Source organism: Petaurus breviceps, unplaced genomic scaffold (assembly GCF_028583685.1).
Source record: "Petaurus breviceps papuanus isolate PSGF00001 unplaced genomic scaffold, PetGlider_PUasm1.0 91023, whole genome shotgun sequence".
Lineage (NCBI taxonomy): Eukaryota > Metazoa > Chordata > Mammalia > Diprotodontia > Petauridae > Petaurus > Petaurus breviceps.
In genome coordinates this window covers 4,109,251-4,120,244 of record NW_027187398.1, presented here as the reverse complement: position 1 = coordinate 4,120,244, position 10,994 = coordinate 4,109,251, and the positions used below count along the sequence as shown (strand labels likewise).

Here is a 10,994-nt window from a genome sequence, read left to right as displayed (position 1 = left end):
AGAGCACCGGGACAGAGGGGAGGAGCTGGGAGGGGGAGGGAGAAGACACCTACCTCCCGGAGCCCCGCCCCCTATCGCGAGATTCCCGCCAGCCAACGGCCGCGCGCGGGAGCCTCTACTTTTGTAACCGGCTGTACCCGGCGTCCCCAACGGCTGTGGTTGCAGCTCGGTCCTCGGAGTTGGGACTGCCGGTCTTCACTGCTAACCCACGTCCGCACCACAAATCTACTGCGTTAAATCAGCCCAAAGCGGGAGTGGGTGGGTGGGAGCTGCCAACCGAGACCAGACCAGGGTAGGCGGGCAGGCAGGCGCGAGGAGAGGCCAGGCTAGGCCGCGGCGGCGGCTCTGGGGCCTGGGGAACAGAGAAGAGGGTCTGTGAGGGCAGAGAGATGGCGAAGGTGGTGAGTAGAGAAGGGCAAGGGAAAGTGCAGGCGGGGGCGGGACGGCGTGGAGGATTCGGAGAGTTGAACTTTGGGGAATGAGAATCCCTCCCTTTCCCAGGCTCTACCCGCCCGCAGTGGTGAGGAAAGGTCTGGAAAGCCTTCCCCTTTCTCCCAGCTCCTTAAGAACGAGCAGCTTTGCGGAGCCTCCGTGCCACGTGTAACACTTCTTGGAGGGGATCTTGGAAGTTGTCTAATCCAACCTCCTCTTCTTAGAGAGGTGGACCCTGAGCCCTAGAAAAAGCGAAATGACTTAACCCAAATGGAGAGGGGTTAACATTAGGACTGTCTTATTTCATCAATGTCCCGAGGTGCCCTCGAGGGAAAAATTCCCACCACATCAGGTGGTAATAGGTGTTAAGCCAAAACTAGGTTGGGGTGGAATAACCTAGTTACTTTTTCTAAGTAAGTCAGAGAAACCGATTAGGTTAATTTTAACTCGAGAAGGCAGAGAGCACTGAATTCCCTTGGGCAAAGGGCAGAAGACCCTTCTGGCCGTTTCTTGAGTAGAGCTGCCACAGTGGCAGTTTTAGTGCTTGCTGTCAGAAAGAAACCGGACTTTAAGGGTTGCTGTAAAAGACTGTTTTTAAGGAAAAATTGGAAACCTTTCAGGATAACCACTATTTTCCTAATAGTAGCTAACTCGACAGATACAAGAATCCTGGGAGAATAGCTTGGAGCTGTGATACTGACCTTTAAAAGCTATTTTGGTCATCACATGAAGTCTTAGAGATTCACAGCAAAAAAAAAAAAAAACCTACAGTGCATCCTCAGCCATGTTGACTTATGACATTGTGTGGTCACTGTGGGGTGGGTGACATAAGTTTGAAGAAGCATTGTTCAGTCCTAAAGGTATAATTATCCAATAAATATTTGTGCTCTTTAGTGATGTATTAGAAGGGCAGCTGGGAGTGCCATGTGCTATTTTTGTATATATTTTTATATGGATACACACATACAGAGTAAGCTTCAAGAGGGTAGGAATCCTACCATATAACTTTTGTATCACACTTTAGCATCTAGAACAGTATGATTATTACTCTACAAAATGGCATTTTGTGTTTGGTGTGCAGGATAATTAGATTTTGGTAAAAATCTGAACATTTTCTTGAAACAACTACCCGTAACTTAAAGTCTAGAGGTGATTCTGTCAATTAAGAAGCTATCACTATTTCTTTTAAGTTGATCTACTTAAATCAGTTAAAGTTCTTTTGGTTGGTTACCTTTGATTGAAAAGGACAAGCTTCAGTATAGATGCTAATTTTAGTAACATTACTTAACTTAGGCTAGTTGCTATTTGAAAAGAACATGGCCTCTAGCCCTAGAGACTTAATCTAAATTAGAAAAGGCAATTAAGATCTGGATTTATATCTTTGTTAAGACTACTAAAATTTCTTCAGCCTGGTATTGCTTGCTTTCTGTGACTTGCATTTGAGTTGGCTTTTGGTCTACAGGAGCCCCTTAGTACCTTGGAGAGTGTTTCACATCCTTTAGGCATTCAATAAATACTTTTTGACAATTAAAGGAGAAAGTACTTGTTGGGTTGATTATTCTCTCAAAGAATAAGGTGCTAGAAGTTAGGAGGGAAGTCATCTCACTACATATTTAGGGAAAGATGCTAGGAAAAAATCAGGTGTAGCAACTGTATTTAGTTGATTATGATATGCCACCCCGATTTCAGAGCAGGTTCTTAACTTGTATTTATATTACTGGTTTAAATGACTTTTAAAAAGTGTTGCTTTTGCCTCTTACCACCTTTTACAGGATATTTTGAGTGCTCACTACATGCATGGTATTATACAGGTTAAAAACCAAGTCCCTGCCCTTACAGAGCTTACAACGTAATTCTTTGATAAAAGAGTAACATCATAGCCATGCTTTTACCAAACATGGAGAGTGGGGAAAGGCACATTCACCATTCTCCCTGGTTTCCTTAAGAATTGGCTCAAAAAGGGGCGGCTAGGTGGCACAGTGAATAAACACCAGCCTGGAGTCAGGAGGACCTGAGTTCAAAAGCAACCTCAGACACTTAACGATCAATAGCTGTGTGACCTTGGGCAAGTCACTTAATCCAAATTGCCCTTCCAAAAAACAAACAAAAAAAAAAGAACTGGATCAAAAAGAAAAGAGTGCGTCTGTAACTAACAAGGTTGAGTGGCTAGGGTGGGGGTGGGAAATAAGGCTGGCAACAGACCAGACCACTTACTATTAATAAAGATTTGTTTTAATTGGGGGTTGTTATGACATTCATCTTGAATTTATCTCCTTGGAAGAGATTCCAAACATCTGACAGATCATTAGGGAAAAACTACTCTTTCCTCAACTGTTTTAAAGATAGTTCTTTTTACTGTTTTGGGTAGTCTTCCCCTTTTGCATGCTTTGTACAATATTATGTGTGTCAAAATCCAAAGGGTCGTAGGTTTATACCTGAAAGAAACTGAGGCCTAGAAGAGGTTAAGTAACTCAAGTTCAAACTAGCCTTAATTAAAAGAGATAGTATTCAAACTCAGGTCTAAAATAACTGGACTCTGCTATTGAATACATTTAATAAAAATGCCATAATGAAGTGCTTTGGCATCTTTTAAACATATTAGTGCTCATTACACACTCCACTCCCATGACTACTGAACTCATACACACACGATCTCAAACACACAGGTAAAATCTGGTTTAGTTGTAAACCCAGGAGTATCATATAATACAAAGTCATATAAGAATAATTTTCTGAAGATCACAGGATGATATCCTAGTTTTGAAACCACATTCCTTCCTAAACAATTCCTGCTCATTTTCTTCCTAATATAATGTTCTTTCCTCCCTCCTTATAAATTATGCTTTTTGTTTGTAATATTAACTGTTAAAATATTTTGTTTTGCATGGTAGTAAAATGTAACAGCAGAATGTAATATTACCTCAGTTGTCCAAATGTGTAGGATCTGTGAAATTGAGTTTTCTTTTTCATGAGCTGACAGTGGGAGGTTCTGTTGTATCTGTCAAAAATACATACACATTTCCCCCACTTAGATCTTAAAGAGAAAGGTAACTCCTATAAGTTAACCTGGCTCCCTATAAACCATAATCACCAAATGAGAGGTCTTATCTGTGTATTATTCCTTCTGTTAGTACATAACTAAGCTATGTTCATCAAGTTTTAATTAACACATTTTTCTAAGTGAAAGGGGGAAAAAGACAATCCACTTTGATCTTTTCAAATTATGATTTCTTTCCATAACTGTTTAGAATTGAAAACCTGAGTTACTTTATTAGGTACCCTCCCCCAGCCACAGGAGAGTGAAAGTGACTACTGACAACAAAAAATATACTATTTTACCAACATTCATTAATAGTCATTGGATAACTTACTTTAAATTACTTTATAAAATGAGAGACCAACACGATTAGTGCCCCTCTGCCCTCCTCTGCTTCGATATGAAGAGACTGGTTGCGGGTGCAGGGACTGTGACATAGACAGCAAGTGAGCCAATCACCTTTTCCTGTCCTGCTTAATTTACATATTGCAATTTTATTGGCTAAATGCCTAAATTCTTAATTGAAAACAAAAAACAATCTCTTAATATGATTTTTATTTTTGAGGAAAAAATAAATGCCTCTCAATAATAGAATAATTCAGGTTACATAAAGTTTTCTGCAAATGTAAAATTCTAAATTGGTTGACAGAAAATTTTAAAATAAAATGTATCTGAAAGATACAGATTTTCATTCAGGAATACAAAAGGCCAATATGAAGTTACAATCAGTCAAAAGATTTTGCACTAGCCTATAAATGTTTTCAAGGGAACTCAGCTTTTATTTTTGGGGTGGGGAAAGTAGTAATGTTAAATAATTAAGAGGATGTGTCAAACCAAAGTCAATTTAATTAAACTGGACTGCATTCTAGCTATCTAAAGACTCATTTCTTTTTCAGTTGGTAGTTCTATCTGAAAGGAAAACATCTAATGCCTCATAATTACTTGGTATGTAAACCACACTATACGGTTACAACTATTTTTAGAGAACTTACTTATTACTGCCTTGTGCTGTTGGTTCATTGCATGCCACTCTGTACTATGCACTTTAGAATGCCAGTCAGTGCAAGTTTTGAATGATTGCTTTTATACTTCGTCTAAAAACTGTCTTTTAATATTTTTTAAAAATTGAGCTGTAATGAAGGGTCACACCTTGACTGGAATACCATAATTTATTAAGTAATCTATAGGGAGTTTCAGAAGCACTGCTTCATCTTACATCCAGTACTATATGCAATGTTAAGGTATATTAAATAAGAATCAATGCATGATGTTACTTGTCTGTATTTGTGACAGTTCCTAATTTTGAGGTGAAATTGTTGAGTTGTAAAAATTCATTCTTAACGTTTATCATATTTTCATCCCAATAATCACCAGCATTTTACAGTAATATTCTGCATGTGCAGGACATATATAATTAAACAGTTACTAATCATGTATAGGTGTAGTATAGTTAAAGTCCAAGAGGAGCTACTATGTAGAGTGTCAACAGTCATGTTGACCAAGCCTGTCATAATGTTCGTCAGCAAGAAGAAAAGTAATTGGTTTCGGTCAATGGCAGCAATTAAACAAAGACTTGGCAGCTCTCTTCCATTTTGGTGGGCCAGAGGCTCTGAAGGCTTTTTATCTGTGTTGAATGTCTGGATGAGATCCCAAGAACATGGCACAATAGCTCCTTTAATCAGGAATTTCGTGAAGACCAAAATCACATTACCTAGTATCAGCCAACTAAGAAATGTTAGGCTGTAAGCAACTATCCAAATGCAAAAGGCTAAATTAGCCATTTTTCGGGAAACTGTATCTACATATGTTTGACATATATAAAGAAACACAAGGAGAGTGGCAGCTGTCAATAACAGATGACATCCTACCTTGATCCAGTCTCTTAGAAGAGGTTTTACCCTTAACACATATAATCCAGTTTGTACTCCAGCCATATATATTGCCACATACCCAAAAGTGGAGATGATTCCCTCACGGTTTGCATTTAGGAAACCAATCCTTGTGCCTTTGTGATCAATTCCATGCAAAATAATCATCCTGAGCTGTGCAAAGTCAAGAGATATTTGGTACAATATGGCAATGATAACAGCCACAACCCAAGATTTATTAAGGGGAAAAAGAATCAAGAGTAAGGAGGCTACCACTTTTACTACTGCTAAGGTAAAAAAAAAGTTCCAATGAACTCCATATTCAGATAAATGTTCATGATAGCCTATGGACTTTACACTAATTAGCCGCCCTAGTCCTAGGACTACTAATGGCCAAACAGAGAACAACTGCTTTGCAAGGTAATAACTTCTGGACTGTTTGGCCCTGAGTTTTCCTCTAACCTCTGGACAAACAATAGCATTCCCAAAAACAAAGGCTCCCACCCCAAAATCCATCACCCCTGTTCCATAGAGTTCCGTTTTGGCATATCGTCTAGGATAAAGTGGGAAATCCACAGCCAGGATGCTGATTGCAGTGACCAAATTGATGTAAACCCGGAACATAGTAACAGATGGAATGTTTCTGGAATCTACACTGATTTTCAGGAATGCATCAATGATTTTCTGGGCAGGTGCCCTGGCATAATAGGTCCTCTTGCTATATATCTCATAGAACAACCAAGTACCTAAAATGATTAGGACAGGTGGCATAAGAAATATCACAGAAGAAAGAATGGTGCAAGAAGCTACCAAGGGCACTACAAGTAAGGCAAAGTCAGTAAGGAGATGAGCTCCCCATCTGCTTGAGAGAGTTGCACAGTGGAGCTGTGACAGAATGAGTATCAGACCTCTACACACAGTACAGAGTGGAGGCAAGGCCAAACCAGCTGAAATTTCCAGTAGGCTGGTTCCATTGAGGTTGCTGACAAAGGCCTCCTTCATTTGCCTTTGAGACATTTTTTTCTTCCTATATAAAAAGAACAAATAATTTGTAAGTAAAATCAGTACTATAAAATTTCCATATCTATGAGGCCAAATTTTTACCATGATACAAGGAGAAAATTTGGAATTGGGCAAATGAACTGAATGACAGAATCAGAATCCATCTGTTTTCACCCTTAGCTCAATACTGACACTAAATTTAGTGTCCTTTGAATCAAAAGGATCATCGATAAAGAGAGATGGAAGGGCACTTAGGCCTTAGCTCCACCTCTTCATTTTTCAGATGAAGAAACTGAAGGGCAGAGGTGAAATGACTTGCCCAAGGTAACAAAATTATTAATCAGTAGAACAGCTGAGATTCGAGTAGGCTATCGGTCTCCAAACATAGTAATCACTCCACTTTGCCATCCTATTAACTCAACCTTCCCTTTTTATAGACAATGAAACCAAGGCCTAGAGAGATAAAGTGATTTGCCCAAGGTTACAAAGCTAGTTAGTGGTAGAGCCACAATCGGAACCAGAGCCTATTTCTCTGTTTGTTGGTCTTTCCACTGGATGGCTTCCTGAGAATATCATCCAGGGAGTAGGTGATAACAATCATCAGAAAAGAAACAACAGTTGAGATTTACAATATTTTACAAATGTCCAACTTGATTTATGGGAATGTCATATTACCAGGCAATTAGCAATCTTAATAATTTTAAAATATTTTAATGGGCCATTTTACAGCTACTAAGATCTCATTTAAAAAAAAATTCTGTTCTGGGGTGGATTGTGGCATAGTGAATAGAACACCAGTCCTGGAGTCAGGAGAACCTGAGTTCAAATCCAGCCTCAGCCATTTAACACTTACCAGCTGTGTGACCTTGGGCAAATCACTTAACCCCAATTACCCTGCCTTCCCCCCTTCGAAAAATTTTTTTTTCTGTTCTATAGAAAAGTGCATAATAACAGTTCAGAATCAACCTTAATTAAATTCCAGGGATTGTGGTTTGTCTTTTGTTCTCAAAGAGGACCATGACATCAGGGAAATGATGTAACTTGCAACTGACTTTGAGTGGAGGGCTGTGCAAAGTCACCAACCTCACTTTCTCCTCCAGAGCCATCTGGGTCCAGTGACCAGATATCAAACAGGAACGGCTGGAGCCCCCAAGGTAGTGGGAGACCTTGGCCCTTTTAAGCTAAGGTCTTTTCAGGTTCTCGCTTTGAGTGAGGCAATGTCCATTCAGTGAATATGCCTCTTTAAAGAATGAGTCTTCAAAAAAAAATCAATCTGGGAGGGGAAGACTTCATGATACATAATATAGTAAAGGTAAATGAACTCAATTACATGTGTGTGTTTATATATATGTACATTACATATTAATAGTTATAGTGTAAAAGACCCATCTATACAGAAGGCTATGACAAGTTTTGTGACTTGGGGCAAGTCATGTTATGTTTGTAGCCTTTATCATCTATAAAATAAGGGAGCTAGACCAAATCTTTAAGGTCAAGCCTTCCATTGCTAAAAATCTATATGTATACATGATGTGACTTTAGTAATGAGGAGTGGATGGAGAATAAAGCACTAGGCCTGGAGTCAGGAAGACTTGTTTAAATCCAACCTCAGACACTTATTAGCTGTGTGACCTTGGACAAGTCAGTTAACCTCTTATTTGCCTCACTTTCCTTGACTGTAAAATAAGGAATAACAAAGCACCTGGCATGCAGTAGGTGTCTATATAAATGTTTATTTTCTTCCCCCAATGAGAATGTAATGGGCTTACAGGAATTCCTATCCTTAACCTGATCTCAGATTATATATTGTAGAATATGGATAGGTTCAGCAGTTAATTGAACTTTGGAGACAAAAGGCATTAGTGGATAGTAAAGCTTTTCTTTTTTTTTTTAATGTAATGAATTCAAATTAGACAATCAGAATACTGGAGCCGAAAAGATCACTTTAAATCACCTAATCCATGACCACACTCAAGTTATGATTTTTTTTCTTTTAAACAAAATCTCCAAAATCAAACCTGACATTTTATAACTAAGTTTGGCTCCACTTAATAGTTGTAAAGTAAATCTTAAACCCTCTACTAGTAAAGTCACCACCTCTCGGAACCTCTATTCTTTTGTCAAATATGGAAAGTAACACTTGCACTACCAGCTTTACAGGGTAGTTTTAAAGAGCTTTATAAATCTCTATTAACATGAAGTGTTAACTAGTTTTTCACGGTATAATTTTAAAAGTCAGTATCCAAAGAGAATTGTAGTCTATTGAAGACCCTTATTAGGTTGGCGATTTTCAACTTTAGCTTTTAACATTTTGTAGGGAAGAGTAATTTTATTAAATCACGTACATCACACTCTTCTCCCAATGAGAATGTGATGAGCTTAGAGGAATTCCTATCCTTACCCTGATCTCAGATTATATATTGAAGCATGGAGTATGGATAGAATTCTATAGAATTCCAGAAATTCTATCGTACTTTATATCTTTGCAAAATTATTTACTTTTTAAAATGTAATTCTTAAGCATTTCAGAACAATATTTGCAATAACAAATACAAACGGCACAGAGTACCACTGGCATATGAGCATTCTGTAGGGGAATAGCTTCCTCGTCCAGTAACCTTCTGAGTGACCCTGAACAAGTTTTCACTAACTAGCCCTCGGATTCTTCCTTCCTGAAACGTGGGTGTTTTACTAGAGGATCTCTATAAGGTACCTCTGGTGCTAAAATCTATGACCTTCATCAATAAACACCTTTTTTAAAAAATATGATCCTGCTCCCAATCTTTGTAATTGGACTATTTAAGAAATACTCAGCCACCTCCAAATCTTGCAGGGCTGCCCGGATCCCCAGGTTCACCAGCACACACCCTCCCGTTCAAGCGCGCGCGTTGGAACCTCCACCAGCCCCACCTGCATCTCTGACCTTTATCTTCCACCACTGGGTTTGGTTTAAGCCCGGACTTTTTTTTCAGGGATACAAGGGATCGGATGAAGGGAAGGGGGGAGAGGAAGGACCTGTAGACTCTGGGAAACACGCAGGTAAAGCAGCCGCCGGACTAGAAGCATTCTCTTCCCGGGGCTGGGGGAAACAGCTAGGCCAAGCCTTCCCTTCCGTAATTCGGCTTTCGACAGCTGCTGAGTCAGCCTGCTTGTCCAGACCGCCCGATTCCACACACTACCGGAGAGCGGGGGATGGATCTCCCTCTTCTATTTTCCCCGTCCTTCCTCCCTCTCCTAGCACATCCGGTCCTGATTCCCGCTTCGGGGCGCGCGGGTTTGGGCGAGTCTAGGACGCCAGAAGCCAAAAACCTAAGCCGCCGAGAGGACCGCGAAGCCGCAGAGCCTGAACTGAAGGCCAGAGTCCTAGCCCGGTGCCCGCCTTTCGGAGGCTAGGGGCGGATCCAGGAGTCTGGCTCACCTCCCACAACACCCAAGAAAGCCTCTCTCATTTATGCCTAGACTATCACTGGCTCTTCACAGATCTCAGACGCGCTTCTGCTGCTCTTCCTCTGGAACGCTTCCTCATCTTTTTTCCTCCTTCACCTCCTCATCCCCTTCAGCCATTCCCTCAGTGCCCCAAAATAACCTGCTCCCTCTCGGTCCTCCCAAGTGCAGAGAGGGCCACGTGCGCCGCCCGCCACGTGGGCACGCCCCGCCTAGAGGCGGGGCCTACCGGCGTCTTCTGTCTCTCCCCCCAGCCCCAGTTCAGCCGGACCCCTCCCCCAGCTCCCTTAGTTTTTGAACCACCGCCTTTCCGGGGTCCACTCGAATGCCGGCCCAGGCTACGGAGGCGGTGAGTGATCAATCTCTCCCCCGGCCCCACTGGGAGATCTCCCCCCCCCCCCCATCTTGGGCCTGAGGAAGGGGTTGGAGGAGGGGAGGGCCGCGGTCCTGGGAGTGACTGGAGCGTGGAAGAACCTCTCCCAGAGAGCTTGGGACGCTTCCTTTCCTCCCTGGTTCTTTGTCCCTTCTCTGTCCGAGGGAGCTTGAAATCCTTGTTGGAGCCGAAGACTTTGCAGGGTCATCTCTCCCCCGCCCGGTCCAGGCTGGCCTAGGTGTGTGTGGTGGGAAGCAGGGGGAGACCCTGGCTGGCCGAGCTGGGGGGAGGGGCTGAAGAAAGCCGGGCGTTGCTCTGCGATCCCCTCTGACGGAGGGAAGCGAGGGCTGGGGACTGGAGGGATTGAGAGGCTGGGGATCTGACTTCAGAGGACTGCCTCACCTGAAGCTCATCCAGGTGCTTCCTAGGGAACTGCGCCCTGCCCCAGGCACAGCCCGTAGTCGAGATACGGGCTGGGGCGGGGGATGGGAGGTGGAAGCCTGAGGGCAGGGGGGGTCTCCTCCTCCGTCCTGCCCTGTGCCCTGAAGGCTGTGGCCTCCCCAGATGGAATCCCTACCAGGCCCTTGGAGTTGTTTCTACCCAGCTAGACCCGCTGGTAGGAAGAGAGATTGACGGTCAGTTTTGCTGCCCCTTGCCCTTGTGCTTGTCCTTCAGTGATTTGTCTTTGCCCACATGGAATGCTTTGAGGGTGACTAGCGCTGCTCCCTGCTCGAGTAGTCTTCCTCTGCTGCTCAAACCAACCCAGAGCAGGGAGAACCCAAGGAAGCTCACCTTAAGGTCTTAGCCAGTTAGTTTCACCCACCCAGCACCTCCAGAA

At 42.4% G+C, this 10,994-nt stretch overlaps 2 protein-coding genes across 8 annotated transcripts in view; one reads left to right on the top strand and one right to left on the bottom strand.

The window, feature by feature from the left end:
- Window positions 1–4,007: 4,007 nt before the first annotated feature.
- Window positions 4,008–9,935, bottom strand: PIGW (phosphatidylinositol glycan anchor biosynthesis class W). Of its 4 annotated transcripts, none has more exons than XM_069078139.1 (2): window positions 9,158–9,935; window positions 4,008–6,364 (listed from the first exon to the last, which is right to left on the bottom strand). In XM_069078139.1, the coding sequence occupies exon 2, from the start codon at window positions 6,352–6,354 to the stop codon at window positions 4,837–4,839; it is 1,518 nt and encodes a 505-aa protein (XP_068934240.1). In that variant the 5' UTR covers window positions 6,355–6,364; window positions 9,158–9,935; the 3' UTR covers window positions 4,008–4,836. The 4 variants fall into 4 exon arrangements, with proteins under 4 accessions (XP_068934240.1, XP_068934239.1, XP_068934238.1 ...); XM_069078138.1 differs by having other exon boundaries at window positions 9,250–9,935; XM_069078137.1 differs by having other exon boundaries at window positions 9,263–9,935.
- Window positions 9,936–9,978: 43 nt separating this feature from the next.
- MYO19 (myosin XIX) overlaps window positions 9,979–10,994 on the top strand; it is a 40,531-nt gene continuing 39,515 nt past the window's right edge. For 2 of the 4 annotated variants that reach the window (XM_069078130.1, XM_069078132.1), the window contains exon 1: window positions 9,981–10,132. The gene's annotated coding sequence lies outside the window, so the exon portion shown is untranslated. Of the gene's footprint in view, window positions 10,133–10,206; window positions 10,395–10,994 lie in introns of those variants that run through there. The other 2 variants (XR_011166442.1, XM_069078131.1) reach the window with 2 other exon arrangements.